Source organism: Notothenia rossii, assembly GCF_949606895.1.
Source record: "Notothenia rossii genome assembly, chromosome: 2".
Lineage (NCBI taxonomy): Eukaryota > Metazoa > Chordata > Actinopteri > Perciformes > Nototheniidae > Notothenia > Notothenia rossii.
Genome location: NC_136904.1, coordinates 32,254,796 through 32,279,823, shown reverse-complemented (window position 1 = coordinate 32,279,823; position 25,028 = coordinate 32,254,796). Strand labels below are relative to the sequence as shown.

The 25,028-nt window shown below is 41.7% G+C and overlaps 2 protein-coding genes and 1 long non-coding RNA gene across 4 annotated transcripts; 2 read left to right on the top strand and 1 right to left on the bottom strand.

Moving 5' to 3' along the window:
• Positions 1-207: 207 nt before the first annotated feature.
• Positions 208-7,254, bottom strand: LOC307030766 (immunoglobulin superfamily containing leucine-rich repeat protein 2-like). Its single transcript, XM_079667409.1, has 2 exons — positions 7,100-7,254; positions 208-5,445 (listed from the first exon to the last, which is right to left on the bottom strand). Exon 2 carries the CDS (start codon positions 5,440-5,442, stop codon positions 3,292-3,294), a length of 2,151 nt encoding a protein of 716 aa, XP_079523535.1. The 5' UTR covers positions 5,443-5,445; positions 7,100-7,254; the 3' UTR covers positions 208-3,291.
• Positions 7,255-9,723: 2,469 nt separating this feature from the next.
• On the top strand, positions 9,724-13,710 carry LOC307030583 (uncharacterized protein). Of its 2 annotated transcripts, XM_079667084.1 has the most exons (5): positions 9,724-10,100; positions 10,951-11,013; positions 11,115-11,171; positions 11,268-11,324; positions 12,796-13,710. In XM_079667084.1, exons 2-5 carry the CDS (start codon positions 10,960-10,962, stop codon positions 12,940-12,942), a joined length of 315 nt encoding a protein of 104 aa, XP_079523210.1. In that variant the 5' UTR covers positions 9,724-10,100; positions 10,951-10,959; the 3' UTR covers positions 12,943-13,710. The 2 variants fall into 2 exon arrangements, with proteins under 2 accessions (XP_079523210.1, XP_079523209.1); XM_079667083.1 differs by lacking the exon at positions 11,268-11,324 and having other exon boundaries at positions 12,792-13,710.
• A 1,129-nt stretch (positions 13,711-14,839) lies between these two features.
• On the top strand, positions 14,840-16,669 carry LOC307030373. Its single transcript, XR_013805637.1, has 2 exons — positions 14,840-16,300; positions 16,521-16,669. It is a non-coding gene; the product is annotated as an uncharacterized lncRNA (long non-coding RNA).
• The last annotated feature ends 8,359 nt before the right edge of the window (positions 16,670-25,028 follow it).

Here is a 25,028-nt window from a genome sequence, read left to right as displayed (position 1 = left end):
TACTAGTGGTTTAGCGTTTACCCAGCCCTCTTGTTGTCATCCCGCTATTTTTCAATTAATTAGTTTATTACTTGACCTATTTACAATGTATTATCAAATCCAAAAAGACAAATGTATTGAATGAACTTCATTCAAAGCATATATCATATACAATGATTATTTAAAATCTAAAGGTTCTGAGGGAAAAAGAGAGACTGAGAATTGAGCAATCATTCAGTATTCCTTTCTCAAAACTTTATTGAGGCACAGTTAGTGGAGAGTAAGCGAGGATATTTCAACACTTTGGTAAATCCTACTACTATCTTTGTTACAGGGGTATAAAACCAATAAAGACAAATACAGGCCCAAAGTTACTCTTTAAGTCAAGAATATTTACCCAAGACGCAGCATACAGGACAACAGACAGCATGCAGGCCTCCTAACATAATACTCTTGGAAATACGACAGGATGGACACATGACCCAGGTACAATAAGGCAATAACTTCACAGAGGCGCTCATAAGTGCCCGTACTGTTACACACTGCAGTACATTTGGTGGAAAATACTGAGCTGTCCACATTTACCAGCAACATAGAGAGCTTTTTTCAAACACCAAGTTTTATTCAACATGAAAACCGTTTTTTCTTCATAGAAATTGCTCACAGTACAACTGAAAAGCTCATAGCTCTGGGACACATTGTGTTTCTCTTTGAAATAACACAGTTTTTCTAAACGTTTAAACTCTCATGAGATGACTAAAGCTGGTGAAGGGAGTTATTTTTGGCATTATTGGACAAATAATTCATAACAATCTTTTAGCACGCTTAAATCCATGTTGTACCTCAACAAAAACATATAATTGTTGATAGTTTAATATGATGCTAACCATTGCCGTTAATGGCTGTATCGAAGGAGTAGATCACAGAAGGCTAAACTATAAGTACATTTTCTCCAGATCTCTGAAACTCTTCTCCTATATCGTCACTCTCTTTGTGATCAGTTTGTGTTTCATTTTTGTTTGTTTTGCAGTGCAGGCAATTGTTGCCAATGCTGGCATAGCAACTTTTGCCCTTCTTTCTGGCCTTTACCGAAGCTATGTGAACGGATAGCTATTTGAAATGACCTTTGATTTGCCCAAGTCTTTTGTCATGGGCTAGATGAGACAATGAGCTTTCCTTGTTGGCCTGTCTGAGTTACATTATGCTGAAAGCTTATGATAGAATATTTATCCAATGAAGCCAAAATAAATCATCTCCAAACTACTGTACAGAGTATTGGTATATTTTAGTTACAGTTAGCACATTTACTACTGCCTAAATCTAGTCGATTTCAGTTTGCAATGCGTTATATTTGTGACACAAGCTTTGTTACATTTTTACACTCTGAAGAAAGTCCTCATCCTGGTGCCATATTGGCAGCAATCAGAGGTTTTTCGTGTATAATGATACATTTGTAAGATTGTTTTCAGGCCAAAGAAAAACTTTTCAGGGTTTTTGTCTGAAAAGAACATTTTGGAAATTCATTTAAAACAAATAAACAATAAAGCCTTTATGTTCACTGATACACATGTGTATTATTACATGACTGTTTAAAACTCTATTCTGATTTACAGTATGTTATTTCTTAATTGCAGGCCGCTGCTATAAATAACATAGTCATGGACGCAGTTCTGATCTCACAACACAGCAACTAGACTATTTCTTTAAGCAAATCAATAAACATTTTAAACTCTATGAAATCATTTTTAATAAAATAATTGCGTAAAGACAGTGGTTTCTTAAGTGTGGAGCAATGTATTCAGCAGTATAATGTACAGAGAGAAGGTAATTATTGCAAAAATGAATAAATAATGTGTTATTCGATACTTAGAGCTTGGAGGTTATATTTTCCAGTTGTTCTATTATCAAGTGGAAATCCAAACAGATTATACAGATATTTGGTATAGGTGGACTAAAAGATAGTTGTGCTAAAAGATTCAGGTTTTCTTACTATTGTAATTCCTTAAAGGTCCCATGTCATGCTTTTCCGGTTATTACCATATTATTACCCGTCCCCTTGTGTGTTATGAAGGTTTTTATTCATGTAACGGTCTGCAAAGTCACAATCCCTCAAAGTACACCCTGTAGCGAGTCCAATCCGTGGAGCAGGTTTAGTTCCGTTAGTACCCTTGGTGTCGCGTTTCACACCAAAAAGAGTACTTAGTGCCGGGAACTTTCACCCCCATTTTCAGTGCCTGCTAGAGAGGTGGTACCAAAAAAGTACCAACAAAGTACCAATTTATATTGGCTGGGCGAATTGCAAACCACGCCCCGTAAAACTCTGAAAAGTTTTTTGAAGCCGTCATTCTATTTGCTTGCATTAGCATTATTAGCATTAGCATTAGCCCCGTGCACCAACGGAGAGAGAATAACTTATGGCAACACAAAAAAAAACATGGGAGCGGTTGAGTTATGAGGAGGTGTCTGCGTTCTGGCGATTTACTCGGAAGGCTTCAGTAGAAGCTGCTGGGAGTCCCAGCAGCTTCTACTGAAGCCAGTCCCCAACTCCGGGGACTTCGGCCGGGGACTTCGGGCGGCAGTATACGTTTGCGGCCTGCCAGTAAACCCAAAGCAGAAGAAGACAAAGTGACGTCAGCGGCTCATTTGCGTAATCTTCCTTCAGGGAAAAGTACTCCGGTGTGAACGCGATTGGTACTTAGTGCCCTGGGGTAATGAGTGCCGGGACACTAAGTGCCGGGGCACTAAGTACGGCAAAGTACTTGGTGTGAAAGCGGCTAATGTGAGTTTGGAAAATTGCACAATGTAAATCTATTTTAGTAGACCTCAACAATGGAATTAGGATCAGTAGAAATGGCCATGACATGGGACCTTTAAGAACACAACATATCTTGTTCATGCTTCCCATGATTGTCTATCACTATTTGTATCTTGGCAAAGATCTGGATCCAGACCCACTTGATGGGAAATTAAATAGGTTGCCTATTTTGAAAGAATAGGACAAAAAGACGTGATATTTCCAGCTACAAAAAATATGGGCCAGTATGTAGTTCAGCTTTTACTAAAATGTTTGTCTGGAAAACATCCCCGGACAATATAAAGTAAAATAAGATAACCCTTTATTAGATAGAGCCTTGAATCTGGAAGCCTCTGTAGTGACTAATTGATGCAGCTCTGCAAGTAAAACAAGTACATTTATCTGAGTCTTTTCAGACAATATGTCTTTGCTGCCATTGCAAGGCTAAAGCAAACTAAAACCTTTGGCACAAACTAATACTAAAAATGCTTTTTACCTAAAGGCAAAATAATTCAATATCATAATAACAATTTCTGGTTTGGATAAGTGTAGTTGCTTGTAATATTTACTGCTTCAGCTCCCAAAGGTAACCTATCACTAAACTCAGACCCGACCTCACAGTTGTCTAAGTTCCCCCTGCACTGAGACAGAGAAAAGGACTCAGTCATCACACTTTCTTCTGTATCCGCCTCTTTGTCCTCGTCTCTGCTCTCCGTGTCCCCCTCCTCCTCGTCCAGCTGGCTTCCATTAATCTTCCTCCGGGACTCGGTGTGAGGTGCCCTGAAGTTAGGGGCGAGATTCCTCTCTATGTGGTACTGATCTTTGGCCTTCAGGATCAGCTTGTAGGTCTTGCTGCGGTATTTGTACACCAGGTGGAAGCACGTTGCACCGAGGAGAGGCACGGTGGACACGGTCAGGAGGCAGATGCTGACGGAGATGATGATGAGCAGGTTAGGTACCCTCCTCCTGGTGCTGAACAGAACCTGGACCTCACAGTCCTCCCCTCTGTACGTCAGACACAGGGAGTAGTTGGTGTCGGGACGTAAACCACTGAACATATACGTGTTGACGCCATCTTTGATTCTTGACCACTGCACGGCCGAGTGTCTGAGATCAGCAGCAACGCAGAGATACAAGCCATTTGAGTTTTTACCGACAGCAGAAAGGCCGTGATGCTTTTCACTGTCAATGTGGAAGCTTTCATTAGACGTTGCGGCAGTTTTTGGGGCTTGGTTGATGCCACTGTCTCTCGGTATGAGAAGAGGATTGAGTCGCACTGTTGCCTCTGTTTCTGACACTCCTAATGCAATGACTCCAAAGTCAAATGTGTACTGCTTGAAATCTTCCACGCTCTCATTAAAGACATGACTAGAAATGTATCTTGTGTTAGCAGTCAAGCCACATTTACTAGCATGTGATGGGGATGTTGTTGACTCCTCAGAAGACTTGATCTCCACAGTGGGCGGGAAAGTAGGTACTACTTTAATTAAGTCTTTTCTCTTGATTTCAAAGTGATGCACAGAATCAAAAAACAATGGTTTGCCTGTTGTTTGGCGTAGAGATGGGTGCGTTTTAGTAAAAACAGGCGTCGTGGTAATTGATTTTCTTGGTGTTGGTTTAGGTAAAGCCACCACGTCCACTGACACAGAAACCTCGCTTCTTCCAAACTCATTTGTGGCCGAGCAGCTGTAGTTGCCACCATCTTCTTTCCGGATGTGTGAAATGATAAGAGTGCCATTGTTAAAGACTTTGAAAGGATTATAGGACATCATGGAGTCCTCTTTCGATTCTGCTGAATCATCCTCAGTGAAGGACAACACAAGCTCTTGCCTCTGGTTTTTGCTTTGGATATTCCACATGACCAGAGGTTTTGGATTTCCTACAAATTCACAAGTCAAGACCAACACACCGCCCTCGTGGAAAGTCATGTTGTGGACATTTGGCTTGATTTGTATTGTCACATTCGGGCTTGTGCACTTTGACTCAGGCAACTTTCCAATCAGTTCTCCTCTAAGTTTGGGTGGAGTTGCACAAGTGATTAAATTCTGCTCTGGGACCGTGATCATGGTCTTTGAAATCCAGTCTCTGAGCCAGTCGAGGGAGCAGGTGCATGCAAAAGGATTTTTATATACCTGCAAGTGGGACAAAGACACCAAACCGTCAAACGTCCCATCAATTATCGTAATGAAATTGTTATTGTTGAGTCGGAGTGACCTCAGGTCTTTGAGGTTGTAGAAGGCTTCCCTCGGCAGGTGGACCATCTCGTTGTGGTTCATCTTCAGCAGATGCAGGCCTGTGAGGTTCTGCAGATCCTCCCAAGGAAATTCTACGATTCTATTGTGGCTGATGTCAAAGTTACGCAGATGAACCAAAGGTATGAGAGTCCCTTCTTCGATTCTGACGATCTCATTGTGGGCCATCCACAGCGATGTCACCCAAGTGACATTGTCAAAGCTCCCCAACTGTATCACACTGATCTTGTTAGCGGACAGACTCACAGTCGTCACATTAGCAGGCAAACCTTCCGGTACCTCAGCTAAGTCTTTGTAGGAGCATTCAGCAAAGTGGCGGCCATATTTATCTGTGCAGGAACAGAGCGCAGGGCATCCGAGTCCAGTGGGAAAGACTGTGGCCATCCACAAAGTGAAGAGGATACCTGCGGCAGCCATTTTCTGTAAAAGAAAAGCGTCACAGACCATGTTTCGATCATTGGATTAATCAAATTAGCATATATAATGCAGCATGATTAAAGATAATATTTTTAGGAATTTAAAAGAAACAGGTTTTGGCATTAAGAAAGTAAGCACAGAAACAAAGACTAGCTCTGCTTCAGCCCTTGGAAATGACAGAGCAGAAAATGGAGCCTGACAGGTTTTCATTTTCAGTGGCAGATTCATACATCATTTAGAGAATCTCCCATTTAGATCTTAAACAGACTGAAAGCTGTGTAAATGATAATAACTATACAAAACAGCTGATCCACAGTGATGGAGCCTCATTCAAGATAGTGAACAAAATAAAGGGAACACAAGAAGTTTTAAAAGCTCATCCGCTAACAAGGTCATAGATCATAGTTTAGGATTATTTTACTGGCAAACTGAATAGAAATAAAGACAAATTAAAGGAAAATCTTCATGTTTACAATGTTTCTCCCTTCTGGTCGGGTCTAGTCATGAAGAACATAATGTTGCTCTTTCATTTGAAGGGGTGTTGTACCATTTAGTTCTGATATAATGAAAAAGCTTTTAATATGCGTCATTGGCTGAAAACTTGCTGTAACTGGAATTGTGAGCTCACTGATTTTGGTTTCTTAATGAAGATTCATTTTTATTTTCAGTGCAGCCTTAGCTCCTTAGTGGTAAAAAAATAAATGCAAATAAGACAATAATTTAGGTTGTTTTCTTCACCACTGCCTCTGATATTGATGCCTGCCCATTTACATAAACTCTTACCTGTGCATTATCCAGAGTAACAAGAAAGAGATTGACTGTAAACTCTTTTTTAATGATTCAATTATGTGAGCACTGCAAGATAAATCTCTGATATCCAAATACCTGGATACAAATTAAAACCCCTATCTGGATGGCCAGAGACAAGAATCAACCGTTTTTGTCAGATACTGGGAGTTGCTAGACATTTCAAGATCCTTATTATTCTTATCAGTTTATATCCACCTTACAGTATCATCCTGATTTTCCATATTGTACATTTCCTATTTTCGTCTTTCCTTACGGAGAGTCAGGATAGAAAGTGTTTTTAAAAGCTCATACCTCTTATGATAATATGACAGATTATGTATTTAATGGTTATTCTCTTCCTGTTGAAAAAACAGCTACTGTAAATTAACATGTAAGTCTGACAGAGGAAATCACCCACCTCATACCTTGTGGTTTCTAGGAAAACAGAAAAAAGCAATCTCACAGCTCAACCCAAAAGAGATTGAGATGTTGGCTTTGAATTTTAAAACAACCTCTCGCTGATAAACTAATATAACTGCCTCTAATTCACAGAGGGAGCATTGAAGCGGTATGCTGTGTTGCCAGTTCTGCATCTGGTTTCTCCCTACGCAGCAGCGTCCGGTGTTTTGTCCTTGGTGCTGAAAGCCAGCCGCATGTCTGCTCTGTTTGTTTACAGCTGTCTACTGCGTGGCATGCAAACCTTTACCGTTATCTGCTTTACTCTATCTGTAAAATAAAACACAATAACTGTCAATGTAATCTGACGCCGCAGGATCGAAAGTTCATCCCCGAAAAGACCTGACGTGAATAATTGATGCGGGGAGAATAGAGGATGCAATAGGAGCACACAACTGAGTGACATGCTTACCTGCGTTAGTGTTTTTGTTGATCTCTGCAGAAAAATCCGAACACGTCAGCCGGTGTGTGCAGTCAGAGCAGGATACATGCTGGATTCAAGTGTGAATGTGAAGCTGAGTCCATCTGTTAGTCTGCGTCTACATGGTGGAAACGTGTGGTATCATCTGCCTGTGCATCTGTCATTCTGAGGTAAACCCCCTGTCTCCTCCCCTCCTCATAGCTCTGGACAGAACAGCATCGACGCTTCCAAAAAATATTTTAAAGGGGAAACGACTTTAAATACGACCGTCACCGTCTGCATTAACAGGAGGGGGGGACTGATGTGATGTCTGGCTGTCGCTATGAACAGGAACATATGCTACTAAATATACTAATTCAAAGTTTGTTTTACAAGTTTATACACAGGGAAGTTTTGAGGGTGTGGATGTAAGGAAGTCCAATTAGTCATCTCTGCTGCAGGGTAAAAGCTACAGTACCCTAGGACTGCATTATGGGTAATGTATGCGCCATGTTTGAAAAACAGAAACATTTCTTTGCATTGTTCTTTTAATTGAACGCATGTTAAATTTAGCCTATTTTAGGGTAGTCTACTATTTTAAGGAAACACAAACATAATAGCAGGCATTTTTAAGGTGCACTAATCCATGTGTTATGTTAAAGGGTTAGTATTGTAATTAGGTATTGCACTTCTAATATTGACTTTAGATTAAACAAAACGATGGTAAAAAATCTAGCTGCAGATATTCCTACTTCAAGTCTTTATTTATAGGTCCTGCCAGGCAGTCTCTCAGCCTGTTAATCTTTCTCTGTGTAATCAAGCTATGTGAAAACAAAGCTTGATTATAATAAGATTTACTTCAGGGCTGATTTCATTGTAATAGGCACACCTGATCATGTTATTGTGTCCTCATAGTATCATAGCGACAAAAGATAATACAGTTGTATCAAAGTGTGAGCTCAGCAGGGCAACCACACCAGAGGACAAACACAGGAACGTGTGAGCAGATGCAGTACTTCAAGGCTGGATTATTGTAACTCCTTATTATCAGGGTGTACCAAGAAGTCAGTCAAGTCGCTTCAGCTGATTCAAAATGCTGCAGCTCGTGTACTAACCAGAGTTAGGAAAAGGGACCACATTACTCCTGTTCTGGCTGCCTTACACTGGCTCCCTATAGAACACAGGATAGAATTTAAAATTCTTCTTCTTGCCTACAAAGCCCTTAATGGGCAGGCGCCATCTTACCTTAAAGAACTCATTATACCCTATTGTCCTACTAGGGCATTGCGTTCCAAGAATGCAGGGTTGTTGGTTGTTCCTAGAGTCTCTAAAAGTACAATGGGAGCCAGAGCCTTTTCTTATCAAGCTCCACTTTTGTGGAATCAGCTTCCAGTTTGTGTTCGGACGGCAGACACCCTATCCGTTTTTAAGAGTGCGCTTAAGACCTTCCTTTTTGATAAAGCTTATAGTTAGGGCTGATTAGATTCAGCCCCTAGTTTTGCTGATATAGGCTTAGTTTGTCGGGGGACATCTTACTTCTTCCTTCTCTCTGTCTATACCTGTGTGCTCTCATGTTCCGATTAACCCAGCTTCCCCAAATTTCTTTCTTTTTGGTGTCTATATATGCCGGGATCCGGAGTCATGGATGATCCTGCGGTCCTGTGTCATGGATTGCGAGTCCTGGATCTTGAGTCGTGGCTGTGGTCCTGGATCATAAGTCCTAGATGGATATACTCATGGATTCATCTTCTTATTATACACACATGCATTTCCAAACATTTGGACTACCTATGTTGCAAATGTATTATCTTTTCAATTTACACACGGCATCTATTGCACGTCTGTCCGTCCTGGGAGAGGGATCCCTCCTCTGTTGCTCTCCCTGAGGTTTCTCCCATTTTCCCCTTTAAACTGGGTTTTCTCTGGAAGTTTTTCCTTGTACGATGTGAGGGTCTAAGGACAGAGGGTGTCGTATTGTCATACTGATATTCTGTACAAACTGTGAAGTCCACTGAGACAAATGTAACATTTGTGATATTGGGCTATGTAAATAAACATTGATTGATTGATTGATTGATGCAGTACTGATAAGAAATGAGAATCCTCAGAAGAGATCTTTATTCATTCAGTTCAGATTTCATCTCATCTTCATCATCCTTTCTGAAGTATCTTTGCTTCATTACAACATGCAGGACTGTGTTTCTTCTACTCATCTTTCCTACTCCTTTACTAATGTTATGTTAAAAAGCTCTGTAATACACTAGGACAAACAGCAAGCTTTTAAGTGTTGAGAATTTATTTTTAAAATAACAACAATTTGATGTGTCGTTTGAGTATTTCAATGAACGTGTTAATTTAGAACAGCATGCCCCCAACACATTCAAAATATAAGATATGAGTTTTCATTAAAGCTCTGTTCACTATGTGTAACTGATTATTTTGAGCAAGGACACGGCTTCGCTTGCAGTCAGTTTGCTGCTGTTGGGGAAATATTTTCCTAGGCCCATAACTTTGACCAAGTTTATCAGTTTGTACTGCCCTCGCTGAGCACAGCTGCCCTCTCAGTGTTTGGTCTCCCTGTTCCTGCCTGTTGGCGTCAGCTGATAGAGGTGTTATGGTTTTATCCAGTAGTCGAGTTGAGGGGGGATGGGGGGGGATGGCATCCCCCTTAGGTATTAAAATGGTCAAAACCATCCCCCTTATGAAACGGCCATCCCCCCTTCCCATCCCCTGTTATTTGATCAATTAATGTGGAAATATTGCCAATGTTTAATTTTCAACATTCTACATTTTATATGTGCACGTCACGTGCCCCTCGTCCACATTATTTTAGCCGCTAAAATACTGTTGACGAGGGGCTCGTGCACATATCACGATCACGAAATTGATGTCAAGTCAGTCAGCGTCAACGATAGCAGCGCAGCCTGTGCAAGCATAATGGCCAGTAAGCGACAAGGACAGCTTGACCTGAGGGACTACTTCGGCTTTAAGAGGACAAAAAGTACCACTGAAGGTAAGTCAAGAATACTTTTGATATGTCACCAAATGTGTAATCTCTGGACAGAGGCGATAACAACAGAGTTATAGTTTGGGAGCTTACGTTTTTTTTTCTTGTTAACTAGCCTAACGCCAGGCAGCTAGTACTAGCTGCTATAGTAACCAACGTCAGGTTAGACCTTTCTTATATTCACAAAGTTAATGTCAGATTTGATTTATTTTTCACATGGAATATCTCGCAGGGTTTCCCACAGCTCTTTACTGCTTAGGCGACCGCATAAGCAACACACTTAACTAGCCTAGACATGTTCAGTCGGGGAAAAAAATTCAATGTAATTTAGGATGAGGCAGAGCAAGCTAGTGTACAAGCAGAGACGACAGGGGCAGAAGAACACAGAGAAGAACAGGTGTCGTTGACGGTTCCTGAAACAGCCGGTGAAGTTCAGTTAAGGATGGTAGATAGTCCAAGTTTGGGATTCTTCAGTATGAAAACTGGTTCCGAAAGAACCCATTTGAATTAAGGTTCCTGGAGGATCTTTAGGCTGATTTTGTGTATCAATTCGATGATCATGTATCCACTAGTGATTTAAGCACTTTGTTTGATAAGCTTTCCATTCATTTTAGTGAGATCATATAATATAAATTAAGTGTGAAAATTGCACCTTTAGTCACTGTGAGCGACCAAAATGTATTACTTAAAAAGCTTTAAATGTGATGCATGCCTCCGAATCGTGTGATAGCGGCTTCTGGTGGTTGAATGTCATCGCTCTTATTTTATATGAAAAAAAAACACAACTTGACAGTAGGCCTACTTCACTGTCTGCTCATTCTAACAAAACCATAATGCCGTTGTTTTCTTCATATAGAGGATAATCATGGCGAGGAAGCAGGAAGGAGAGCAGAGGAGACTAGAGCTGGAGAAGGAACAGGTTTGATATTTCTAAATAGACACTTTTCTTTTTCGAAGAGGGGGAAATGTAGCTAATCCTACCAAGGGGGGGTTTTAACAGATTTTATGTTTTTGTGGTAGAAAAAAGAAGAGAGGAGGAGGCAGAAGCAGAGGAGCCTAGAGCTGCAGAAGGAACAGGTTTGATCATTCTAAATAGACACTTTTCTTTTTCGAAGAGGGGAAATGTATCTTACCAAGTGGGGTTTTAACATAGATTTTATGTTTTTGTGGTAGAAAAAAGAAGAGAGGAGGAGGCAGAAGCAGAGGAGCCTAGAGCTGGAGAAGGAACAGGTTTGATAATTCTAAATAGACACTTTTCTTTTTCGAAGAGGGGAAATGTATCTTACCAAGTGGGGTTTTAACATAGATTTTATGTTTTTGTGGTAGAAAAAAGAAGAGAGGAGGAGGCAGAAGCAGGGCGAGATAGTGTCGATGATTCTGACCAAAATAACCAGGGAGATAATGAGCAAGATATCCCTGAATGCTGGACATCTACCAAGTTCAGGGAGAAAAAAAAGTATTATCCATGGCTAATATGTCAAAGCAAAAAACTTGGCTGCCTAACCTGCCAGAAAATGAAAGTGGTTGGGCCAAGTACAGGTGGGAGCAGCCAGTTGCATATTGCTGAGGAGTGGTCCAACGTTAAGGTTACAGCCTATGGTACAAACCGAGCAGCACAGCTGCAGTCTCTTCGTAAGAAAATACACAAGCATAAAATGTCAGACTATCACCAAGCAGCTGAGAAAACCATGGAAAAAGCAAAAGAAAAGACATTGGAAACATTGACTTCTGAAATGCAAAGGGATCACTTCTTAACTACTGATAGGGTATTTCGTACAGTTTACAAGATTGTGAAATCTGGAAGGCCTTTCACAGATCTACCGTCCGATATTGATCTGCAAGTCTTGAATGGACTAGACATGGGAAGAACTTTACATTCAGACTATTCCTGTGCAACAATCAGCCAACACATAGCAAATGAAATGCGAAAGAGAGTAGTTGGAAAGGTCCTTCAAAGTGGAACAAAACTTTCTGTTATGATAGATGAAGCTACAACTGACAGTAAAAAATCAGTATTGATCATTTATATTAGAGCGAGCTTAGGGATGAGTGAAGAGCCCCTAACATTCTTCTTGGATCTAGTTGAGCTTTCTGCTACCAATGCAGGTGAAATCTATCAAGCTCTAATGAAAAATCTGTCACATCATGGCTTCTCTGAAGCTATTCTGAGTGAACGCTTTGTTTGCTTTGCATCAGATGGAGCTTCTGTAATGCTTGGAAGTAAAGCAGGTGTTGCAACCAAAATCGTAGAAAAGTTTCCAAACGTAATGGTGTGGCACTGCATGAACCACCGTCTTGAGCTGAGTGTTGGAGATGCTGTTGAAGAAACTGTAGGGATGAATGACTTCCAGTTTTTCTTTGACAAAGTGTACAGTCTCTATCATGCATCGGCCAAAAACCGCCGTGAGCTCACTGAATGTTGTGAGGAACTTGCTTTACAGTGTCTGAACATAGGGAGAATTCTCAGCACTAGATGGGTGGCATCCAGTTACAGGACCATTAAAGCTGTATGGCAGCAGTACCCTGCAATCCACAAGCACTTTTCCAATGCCTCAGTTGATCCTAAAAGAAGTTCAACAGAGAAATGCATGTTCAGTGGTTTAATAGATCGCCTTTCTAATGTCACCTTTGTGCACAATCTTGGAATCATGTATGATGCTTTAGAAGAGTTGTCTGAATTCTCTCTCTCTCTTCAAGACAGAAACATGACGCTCCCCAAGGCTGTAGCAATACTCAGTCGGCAGGTCCGTGTGTTGAAGTCCATGGCAGAGCAGCCTGGACCAGCGGCAGAAGTGGCTCAGACTGCAATCGGTTTGAAGCTATTCAAAGGGGTGCCACTAACAAATAATTTAAGACACAGCAGAGAAATAAACCACCAACATTTTTTTCATGCTTTGGCTGCTAAAATTGAGACAAGAATGGGATCACTGCCTGGAAAACAGAGAAGCAAAGAAGAGTACCAGAGCTTTCTTGACAATGTCAAAGTGCTGCAGCCATCAAACTGGCCAGATGTGTGCGGTGTTCGTTATGCCGAAAAGGAAATACAGGAACTCTGCTCCTTTTTCAAGCTTGATGATGGCAGACAAATTCAGAGAGGAATGAGGGAATATGTTGATATGGTGAAACTCAAAACTGTTGATGAAATGACACCACAAGCACCAGAAGAGCTAAAACCCCTCCTTCAAGCAGTGAACACACTGGTCATCTCCACAGCTGAGTGTGAGCGTGGGTTCAGTCAGATGAACATCAACAACTAGAAGCACGCTAGAGGTAAAAAGTATGTCAGCCTTGCTTTTCATCAAGTGTGTTGGCCCTCCACTACAAATGTTCAAACCAGAAGTTTATGTCAAGTCTTGGCTTCAAAGTCATAGCTTGGCTAATGATCTGAGAGCAAGAGCCCGGAAAGTTGTCATTAAAAAACATGATTATGAAACTCTTTGGAAGATCCTATGAGATACTACAGTATAGGGGAGAATTGGGTTGGTAGCCATTGAATAAAACTGTTTATTTGTATTTGTATATCATATTATATGTATTATTTTCAGATTTTGTAAATAGTATATTTGTTTAATCCATGTTCTTGCACTTGAATTAAAATGGACTTGACTAGAGAGGATTCATGTTCGATGTTTTGTGAGGTTTTGTTTCAACATTTAATGGATGAATTCCCAGTAGATTTATAGGTATTGTGAGTGTGAAGTTGAAGTTGAAGTTGCACTTGCACCCAGTGGGAAAATGTGTCCTCTGCATTTACCCTAACTATGTAGGAGCAGTGGTAGCCATGGGACCAACTCTAATTCTGAGGTGCCTTGGTCAAGATCAATGACAGGAGTATCTGACACGTAATATATCCATAGCATGCAAGTTGTTTTACAGTAATAGAATATAATAATTATCTTTGTGCTTAAACACTAATCAAAAGGGTACAACGTTGGTCTCCCACCAAATGCGCTGTCATCAGATCAAATTAAGGGCCCTTAAGGCAGTCAGCACCAAACATATATCCAGTCTACTCAACTACCCTGAATTGCAGGTTAGTTTTTGTTTTTAATCTCCGGGGGGGGGGGCATGCAGATCCACCATCCCCCCTGGCTTTTTTTTACAACTTGACCACTGGTTTTATCTTGTTATATCTCTCAAAGGCTCCGCCCTCTACTGGACTCTATGGGTACTATAATGCAAGCATTCTCCTACTGAGACTAGAGGCGAAGTCCCTCCCCCTCCGGGAGCCTCCATGGGACCCCGGAAGCGGAAAATTATACATTGAAGTCAATGGAGAGAAAAGTTATCTTTTGATCCCGTTTGAATTGTGCCACGAATGACACATACTATGTTTGTCAATCTTAAACAATCATTTCCATGTGAAAAAAGTCACAGTTTGTCGTAAAACTGTTGAAATATAAAACTATGAAAAATACGCAACGAGAAAGACTACAAATCCCAAATCGCATTCTAGTAAGTGATGTCATAGGCGATAATGCTCCAAGACTGGTTGCGACTAGCAATTAAAGCAAAGAAGAAGAAGAAGATCTCATAAAATCAAGAGAAGAAGAAGAAGAAGAAGAAGATCTCATAACTGATTTATTCCTTCCAATAAATATAAGAGATTGCTCCAATAAATTCACTTTTACAAGATGCCTGTGTGCTTTGGACCAGGTTGTAATCACAAAAGTGATCATACCACTTGCTCGTTCTATCGCTTCCCGTCTGGTGAAAGGACCAGGACCAAACATATCAGGTAACAGCCTGTCATACTCCAATGTAACGGAAAAACAACTAAAGAAAAACTAAATAGTAATAATAATAAAATGTCTCCACTGATCTGTGTTGTAAATGTGCTTTATGTATGATTCCAATCGCTTTTTAAAGTCAAAATCAGCAAATTTGCCGAGCTCCGCTACAACTACGGGTAGCGATGACAAGTGAGGCACAGATGAGCTCTGCCTCACCTCAAAATGCGTCACCCCACAGAAACTGGCTGGAGCGCGGGCACTAAGCGCATCCCTGTTACCATCTCACTGTATGTCACCAATGTAATGTTTGTAGATCCCTTTATTACATTTATCCTCGCCATCCATAGTCTCTAAATAACTTATTTCACGTATATATGATATTTAGGCTCGCTGGTCTCATCATACAACGGCAATGAAAAAAGCACCAGGGGAGGCAGCCATAACCTCTGCCGCACTGAAGGGGGCGCACATGAGCCCACAGGTTCTTGTTGCTACTGTTATTCTACGCAGAGACAGTAGTGTCTACGAACAACAAGCTAGACTTTTCAAATTACAGGAAGATAAGGAGGACTTTTACAAAAAAGTAATAGAGATTGTTGTCCAGAAGGATAGCATGGACTTCATCTTCAAGTCAAGGTAAGACCACAATTGTAATGAAAATGGGATCTTACTAAGAAAGAACAATCCAATATTTAGATGTTTGGTATCCTTTTGTTGCACGGTCTGTTTAAAATGAATTGAAGCATCAGACTAAAAAAGCTTTTGAAAATAGCCGAATATTTTGATTAAGGTCAAAATATAATATTTGTAAATCTGACTCTGAAAGAGTCAGTGCCTCACCAGCCATGAACCTCACCGCACGTCACTGTCAGGTAATATACATGTTTTGCATGGAACATAGTCAAGTTAGCTACCTAGCTAGTAGCGAGCACGTTAGTTTGCATTACATTACATTACTTAGCCTTGTCATTTGTATCAGCTTTAACATGAAGTAAACCAACATTTTAAACAGTAAGAGTAGTCATGATGATAAGTATTTTGTGAAACATTTGAAGAGTAGCCTATCGCCCCCTCCACCAGGTGCTAAGGGGGCGGGAGGTAGGCTCACGCCACATTAGCATCGGGGATCTTTTCTACTTCATGCTATCTGCACAAATGGATAACATTGAACATTAAAATATCAGGCAGTTCAGGGAGAGTCGAAGGAAGGAAGGCAGGCAGGCAGGCAGCTTTGCATGACATTCTTCTGGACGTGTTTCATTGTGATGATAGTGATAATCTGTTTGTTGGAAAGACAGTAGTTGAGTGATTACTGAGAGAAAATTATTAAAAGAGATAATTATTCAGTGTTGTTACTTTAAAGTGTTGTTACTGACCTTTTTCTCTTTTATTTTCTTTCCCTCACCTGTAACTGCTGAGACCCTGAGGAACATGCACACTGGACTGACCTGCTCTGGCAACCTGACTTCCAGTGTACGTAATAGTATTTGGTTATGGTATATTATTTATATACATCAAAGGCACAATGCACCCCCCAGAGACACACATGTATTGAGTGTGATATTTTGCATTGGTCATGTGAAATCATCTTTACATACTAGAAAACTGTAGGAGCGGCAACTTGTTTTGAAATTGAATTTGTAATATCCGATAATAAAGTTGATCTGTTTTCTTTATTCTTCTCTCTTCCCAGCTCCATCCGTCACCATTTTCTGTTCCTGCAGGTCCTGCTTGCTAATCAATGCTCATATCTTTTTACACAATTACAAATAAAGTCAATGTACTGTATGACATGAAGTTGTGCTTAATTCTGAGTCAATAATAAATTAATTCTGCCTTCAACTGCAAAATTATTGTGGACTGCACCGACATCCATGTAGCTGCCCCCCAGTAAGATGAACCAAGCAAAGTTGACACTCAACATACAGCTGTGCTCTTAAGTTTACATGAAGAATTTGTGAAATATTGGTAATAACAGGTTTAAATGATTATTAGTAATTAATTATGTAATTGTCTCATTGTAGACGAGCAGACAGGGAGACAGATGAGAAAAGCAGAATACGCAGGTGCCATTTTCCACATGGAAAAGAGAAAGGGCCAAGTGTATTTGAGTGGACAAAAGAGAAAGGGAGCTGAGCTGTTAATCAGTCCAGGGAACTGAAAACTACTAACTCCACTAACCCACTGAAAAACAGTCCGTAGAGATTTAAAGGCGTAGTTGTAGTTCAGTCCAACGTTTCATTTGGATTCATTTGACAACAGTCAACTATTTTCATAAAGAATATATATATTTTTCAAAGTCAACTTTATTGTCAATCTTACTCAGTTTGTGTTTATAGACAGAGAGATCAAAAAGACGTTTCCAACAATCCCAAAAACTCAAAATAAAATTATACAATTTACAGATATGTATACAAATATATATATCCTATATACACCATGTATAATGATGGTGTATGATGTAGAAGGAAGTGTGGTAGATAACAAGTAAATATAGAGTTACATACAGATCCATGTTACAGCAAAAGATGGAATAACTAAGAAGCATGCAGTATAATAATAATTACATGCAACAATTACATAACTGCTCAGCATCTCCACCACAATCCCAATCTGCTGTGTCCTGTTTTCCTCCCCTCTGCATAACACCCCATCACACATACGAAACACAACGCAGAGTCCGAGGGTGTTAAGAGTATGTTTATTTAAATGTCCTCCTCTCTACTGGCCAACACAGGGAGCATATGCTGGGTGTAGAATTGTTCCAGGAGGAGGAGATTTCCATGCCATGCAGGGTCTTTGGGGATGGGGATGATGATCGCCTCCTTCGTGGTCCACAGTAGCAGAAACTCCGGTCTGTGATGTGCAGCTGTTATATAATATACAATACATTTTTGAAAAACATTTGATCAACAAAAAAAAAGGATTTGGTCAGGATCTAGAGTCAGTGTGTAGTTTATTAATTAATCAATGCTCTCCACATTAGGAAAACACATACCAGTGTACCAGAGGGAGTCACACACAGCTGTGCCTAGATAACCAAACAAATTGACAAGATAACCAAAGTCCTTGAATCTACACACAGCAAATAAACTCAAATGACACAACGAGATGTAAAAGGGGATCACACATATAGTCGATATAAAACTGGCCGCTTCAATCTGAATAGCAACTAAAACAAAACACGGGAGTGTATCTTGTTCTTGTGAACACTAATGTTATCCACAGCATACACAGAGACCACAAAGTTCTTAAGGAGAAAACTAGTTACTAAAACAAAACACGTTAGTGTACCTTGGTAGCTAATGTTAGCTAGCTGACACTAACGTTAAACATTGCACTCACATTATTCACTGAAACCTTGTAAAGCCGGTCCCGCATGCTGGCTCTTACAGAACCGACTAACTCCCCTTTCGTGTATGTACAGCTCTCAACATGCCCAGACTTATAGTGATTTTCACCTCGTTTATACTTTTTTCGCGTCATTCTGAAAGAAACAGGTGAAATATGTGTCATTCGTGGCACAGTTCAAACGGGATCGAAAGATGACTTTTCTCTCTCCATTGACTTCAATATATAATTTAGTAGATGGGCAGGACTTCGCCTCTCTATAGACGTAGCCGGCCCCGGGGCGGGCCTACCTGAATGCGCGTGCATCTCACCGTATAAAAGGAGGCCTCGCTTCCTGACTGTCATCCCTTTCTCTTCAGCGAGTGGAAGTGAAACACTGTGCAAAGGCGTGAAAGAGAAAAGAGATAAAAACAAGCATGGTACCACTCCTTGAGCACCGGACCTGGCCGACATGCCCTGGCCTGATCGCGGGGGCTGATCCGCACCGCCTGTGCTTCTAGTGCCTGGGGCCGGACCACGCAGAAGACGGCCTAAACCAGTCACCGGCCTGTAACGCCTGCCGCATGATCCCTCGGCTAAGCCGCCGACATCGTTGCGAACATTTCCGGGTGAAGTTCGGCCCGCAGCTGGAGGATCTCAAGGTGGTGGAGATGGATGAACAGGATGACGAGGTGCCATTTGAGTTCACCCTCCCGAGAGGCCGGGTGGCCACGTTCACGGAGGAGGAAGAAGACGAGGATGCCTCGTTGTCTGGTACCTTAGATTCCGGCGGTCAGGGGGGTCCAGCACACAGGTCTGCGCGTCTGAACTTCCCGGCGGTGATGACCCTGGCGGCAGAGCGTGTGGGCTTACCGCTCCCCCCACCGCTGCCACCGAGGCCTTTAAGCCGCCTTCGGCAGGGGCTTTACAGCCCGGTGCTTCCGGCGCAGCCGGCCTTCGTCTCGCCCCCGTTGCCAGATATCTGGCAGTGTGTGGAGGCGACGTGGCGGCGGCCATTGAAGACGAAGGCCCCAATAGTAGCCATGGCGGGTATCATCAGGGTGCAGGGCCGCTCGGACACGTCGTGTCCCGGTGTGCTCCCCCTTGATGAGAGCCTGGCGGCCCATCTGCTTCTGCAGGCAGTTGGTTGAGCGGAGGGAAAGAAACCTCTGCCCCCGCTGCCAAGGGACCGAGACACCCTGGAGTATTTGGACAAAATGTTCAGGCTCGGAGCACAGATGGCGGCTGCGGCTAATGATCTTGGCGTGTTGGGTGAAGATGAATAATCTGATCCATGGAGTGGCCGCCGCAGCCGGGTGGATGATGTCCTTGGCCACAGTGGCGTCGCGTTACGTGTGGCTAGGACTCACCGTCCTATCCAAGAAGGACCGAGAGGATCTCCTTGGAGCCCCCGTGTCCACGGAGGGGCTCTTCGGGTCGATATCCTCGGTCACCCAGTGCTTCAGTCGCCTAGAGGAGGAGAGGGTGCAGCTTAGCCGCATGCTACCGCTGGCTCTTCCTCAGGCACCGCAGCGCCCTCCTCCACGGGCTTCCCTGTAGGCGAGGGAGCGCAGCGCGACGGTGAGACGAAGGGAGAGGCGCCGACACGGAGCTCCCGCTCGTCCGGATCTTTGAGACAAGGAGTGAGTATTTGATTGTTTGTGTGTTGATATTGTGTTTGGAGGTGAGCAGTAGTGTGTATAAGTCTAGCATTGGCTGTGAAGTCTCTTACTGTTTAACAGCTTCCTCAGTTTAGATAGGGGAGTGTCTAGCTGGGCTGAATCAGTCCTTTCTTCAGGCACTCATTTATTATGTTGCCTTTTTTATTTTCGGGGTAATCGTGGGTGGGGGGTTTAGTCCCTGTTGCGGGCAGGCGTTTTAGGGTTTCGGCCAATGAGGTTTGCCTTTAAAGTCGCCTCGAGCCCGGCACGCTGCAGAAGATAGTTAGGTAAGTTGTGGTAGGCAGGATCTGGGGAAGTGTGTTATTGGGAAGACTGGTGTCAGTGTTTGTGAAGCGTTATTGATAGGTTGTTGTGTTAAAAAAAAAAAAAGTATATAATGTTGTAAGTAGCCGTTGTTGAGTATGGCTTTTGTATTGGAGCAGTTTGTGGCCAGTCCTACTGTGTGTCAGCTAGACCTGTGTAGGGAGGTTGACTTGCGGTTAATTGATGACCACTATCACGTTTTTTGTCTCCACTTCAGTGGAGTGATCTCAAGGCTACTTTGCTATATGGACTAGTTGAACAGGGGGTTTTGAGTCTGCCTAATTCAGTGGAATCTCCTGGCGCGCTGGCCGGGGCTGTTGAAGCAGTATCTCCTAGTGGAGGCCACGTCAGAGTCCTGCACGGGTCTGATTTTCAAGACCCGCTCCCGCCCCGCACCCGCGACGTGCAATACCGAACCCGCCCCGCTACCCACACATATTGCCAATAGTTCCGCAACCCGACCCGACCCGCCGGCACAAGACCCGCAACCCGACCCGAACCCGCATATATATAAGCAGTGAAAACGTGCAATTATTAACACACGCAGTTGCATATTTGGCTCAAAAAGCCTGGGAAGTTGGTTATTTTCTGCATCTAGGATGACACCAAAAGCCTCCCAGACGTTGGATTTCGCTCTTGAGGAAGAGTTATTGAAAATGCTGTATTCTCAGAGAGCTTCACCTCAGCCATTCAGAATGTGGCGCGCTCAGCAGCAGATAGATGCGCTGCAGAGGTTATGAATATGCTCGGTCCCGCGGGGGAGAGGTCTGAGGATTTAAACATTAAACTAAATTATTATTATTTAAATATATTTATTATGCAACACCCGCAACCCGACCCGCATCATCTTTGTTTTACCCAGAACCGAACCCGGAAAAAAGCGTTTGAAATAATACCACCCGCAAATCACCTTTTTTGCGGGTCACCCGTCGGGTACCCGCGGATACCCGACCCGATGCAGGACTCTGGGCCACGTTGGTGTTACTCCTGGTGTTGTCCAGATTTGGAGCCCCTCTTTAGTTTTCCACTTGATGAGCCCAGAGTAAAATGCTTTTTTGTTCACAAACTATAAGGGAACAGCAAACACGAATGTGATTTTGGTGGGAGTATGAATATCCTGGACAAAGTTACTGGAGGGGTGCCAAATCTGGCAGCACCAACACCTGCTCTGCCAGATTTGGAAGCCCCTCTTTAGTTTTTCACCACATGAGCAGCGTAAAAGGCTTTTTTATGCACAAACTAAAGGGGAAAAGCAAACACCAGTGGGATTGTGCACAACAGTGCATATCTGCCCTATTGACACCAGGATCAACCTTGTCTAAAAAAAAGGAACATTAACAGTGTAAAAGAGGCACAGATATGATAACAACAATATATTTTATATGAGGGCACATTTAAAAACATTCAATGTCACCTTACAAATCAAATACGAGTGGCATTACAATACAAAAGGTGTAGGAAACCACAGAGGAAAGTTACAGGCAAAGGAGCAATTAAAGTGAGTATACCTAACACATTTTTTTTTTAGGCTTGATTTGAAATAACAAAGTGTCAGACTGTCTGACTAAATCATAAATGTGATATCATTACTTGTCATTTTGTATTATTTTAATCAGACAATGAACAAGAGAGAAGGTTTTAGGAAATAGGACTATACTGACAAATGACCTCTTATCATTTCATTATCTATTCTGTAGAAAGGAGGAATAATAACAGAGTAGAGTCGACCTTCACTTAAAAACTGATGTTTTTTTCAATACGAAAAATGTTACAGATTTGGGTAGCACTTTACAACGAGACTACCCTTATAAAGGATTATTAAAGGGTTTATAATTAGGTTATTAATCATGTTGTAAACACTTTATTAATCATTAAGAACCATTTATAAACAAGTTAGTTTTCAAACATCAACACAGGCGCACTAGATGACGCAAGATGACTAAGCCTTATATTGGCTACCTAGCTTACTTCGTCTTCTTCATCAGCCAGCATCCTTGGTATTTGTTGTTCACTGAGTTGATTACCCCCCATCCATCTTGATGTTTCTTGGCATCTCTTTATGACCATTTATTTATGAGTTACTAACATTTATAACTGCCAAAAGGGAGCCTTGTAAAGTGTAAAACGCATTCCCATTTATTATTAAGTTACAACCATTTATAATTTGTTTAAGTTATATTAAGCCTTAAAGTTATGCATAAGTTAGGTCATGGTCACATGAGTGACAGGTCATTCCAGTGAATGCTAACAACTGCTGTTGTTAGCTTTCTGTCTCTCTGCTATCTGCTCCGTGATGCTACAGGGAGTCTGCCTGCTCAGCTCATCCGGGGAACATAACTTGAACTCGGCCGTGTTTGTTGTGCTGGTGCCTTGCCTTATATCGGACTATTGTGACTCGCTCTGCGGTTAAAACAGACGGTGCATGAATGCGGTTTTGCGGTAAGTGAAATTTGAGTAGCCTACTTTATTTATGTGTTGCTTATATTTTGAGTCAGCTAACGTTAATGAATGTTAAGGCTTGGGTTAGCATGTAGTAAGTTGGTAAAATAAGGTCATCCTTGTAAGTTGGAGAGATATTTTATTAGGTAGGTAACTTTATGCATTGATAAGGTTCATTTAAATTTGCTATGATCGATTATGTAGACAAGCTAACGTCAAAGTAGTGTTGAAGAGCGGCCTAATGTGAAATTAATCTCACAATAAGATGTGTGTATATTACAAATATTAATGTCATATTTCAAGATGATTACTTATATGTTACAATATGTTTGGATGAGCTGGAGTTCATTATTGAGCTTACACGTTAACGTCACAGTCATATCTGAACAACGAACCCAAACCGTGTTCTTTATTGAATGTGGTTGAATGGTCATCTTGGCTTGGCTCTGCTCACCCTGATGGACTGCTTGGACGCTTGTTCAAGGATATACACTAAGCCTTTCCAGTCTGAGTACCATTATTTCTTACCAAGTCTCTAATTTATGTCTGAGAAAAGCTTTTATGTTTAAATATGTGTATCAGTCATACTAAACAGCAGGGGCGGACTGGGAGGAAAAAGTGGCCTGGGGATTAATTCACAGACAGGCCCAATTAATGCGCGGCATGTATCCGCCGGCCGGCGACAAAAGTATGTTACTTAACAAAAAACCCTATGCATTTAATGTTATTTTGGACCATTATTCATATAGTAATCACATTACCTGAGCCCTTGAGTTGCCTATAGAGCAAAAATAGTTACAGCATATATTTAGTGATTTTAATGTTAACAGATCATTGATGCAATAACATTTGGACCCAATTTGCCTGACTTGACGCATGGAATAAAACATGAGCGTAGGAAGCATCTCATTACAGGCACGTGCACACATACTGTAGACCTCAAAGTGGTCTTGAGCCCCTGCCCTTTTTCTTCCTCCAGAGAAAGTACCCTTTTTATGGGGTGCTTTTTATGTTATTTTAATTTTTTAAAATAAATGAATATGTATCTACTGCTGTTTGCGCACACTTTCCAAAAATATATTGTTTGAATAAAAAATAAAAATATCAGGTCGGGAGATTAGACTGTGAAGTTCCGCTGCTCTCTCTCTCTCCCTCCCTCCCTCCCTCCCTCCCTCCCTCCCTCCCTCCCTCTTGCCACCAATGAATATTTGCCTAGATCCGCCCCTGATTTCAAGACATTGTTAAATTATTTCAGTAAAGTTGCAGTATTTTTGCATGCTCTTAATAAATATTTTTGCACCGTTTTTTCAGCATTTGTGATGTGTTTTGTCCAATTAAATTAAGTAAATGAGTAGGAGAGGAGAGCAGAATGCACTAAGTGTAATTGTTGTAACTAAACTTAGGCCTACTTTTAGTTTGGAGTGTAGGTTGGTTTGCGTATTTATATAGAGAACAGCCTTTTTCAGTTTTGTGTGAAGATATTTGTTGATTTTCAAGTGTTATTTATTTTAATACCACAAAAATAATTCAAAGGACTTAATGTTGTGCTAAAATAAACTAATTATTATAGCAATGAACTAGTAGCATAGAAAACATGCACATTGAGGCATAGTTTCCTTTGTTGTTGTTTGCTCTTGTGCATAGTGATTACTAAATAAGACCATTGTCTCTGTGTTAACTGATTCTTTTGTAGAACTATGTTGAGTATTAAACAATTGCGTGAGTGTGAGGGTATTAAAATGATTTGGTCGGTAAGCCAGAGATGTGCAACTATATTTAACTTTTAGTTTTACATTTTTTTAATAAATGATTAGGGGATGTGCCCTTTTTCTCAATTGAGCCCCTGCCCCCCAAAATGTCTGTGCACGTCCCTGATCCTCAATGTGGGTAGGACAATTTAACAGGGAGTGTGGGCAGGTGGTGGACCTAGCCTCCTCTAGGGGGGTCCGGGGGCATGCTACCCCGGGAAGACTTTTTTTTTAAATGTTGAAGTTAAATACATCAATCTGGTGCAATTTGAGAGCAAAATTAGGGACTAAATCTATGGATACATCTCTCAACACCCATATGAAACAGAACTGTAAACAGATTTACTTTTTCTTTCAACATTTATTTGAACAGCAAGTGGAGGCAAAAGTGACTGCCCCCAAAAACAATAAACCTGCTAGCTAACTAGCCTAAACTCAGTAACAGAATGTGGGCAACACGTTCTTCTCCACAGCCGCGCAACCTCTGAGTCAGACGTCACTTCCCCCTTTTCTATCCTACGGGTACAGCCACTCCCCCTGAACCCCGTTTTCCTGCCAACCCCCCCCCCCCCCTCCCCTATGCAAGCCCCTCCCTCTGAACCCACGGCTCGCTACAATACTGTATACTATACACAAACTATACAAAAACGCCTTTACGCTTTGGAGCTTGTTTATCCCGCAACTGCCAGCTAGGTCTCT

Coding starts and splice junctions, on each gene's coding strand:
- LOC307030583 (XM_079667083.1), top strand. CDS start 9,836: ATGTGGAAATATTGCCAATGTTTAATTTTCAACATTCTACATTTTATA. Junction 10,101..10,950: donor GACAAAAAGTACCACTGAAG/GTAAGTCAAGAA, acceptor TTCTTCATATAG/AGGATAATCATGGCGAGGAA. Junction 11,014..11,114: donor TAGAGCTGGAGAAGGAACAG/GTTTGATATTTC, acceptor TTTTTGTGGTAG/AAAAAAGAAGAGAGGAGGAG.
- LOC307030766 (XM_079667409.1), bottom strand. CDS start 5,442: ATGGCTGCCGCAGGTATCCTCTTCACTTTGTGGATGGCCACAGTCTTT.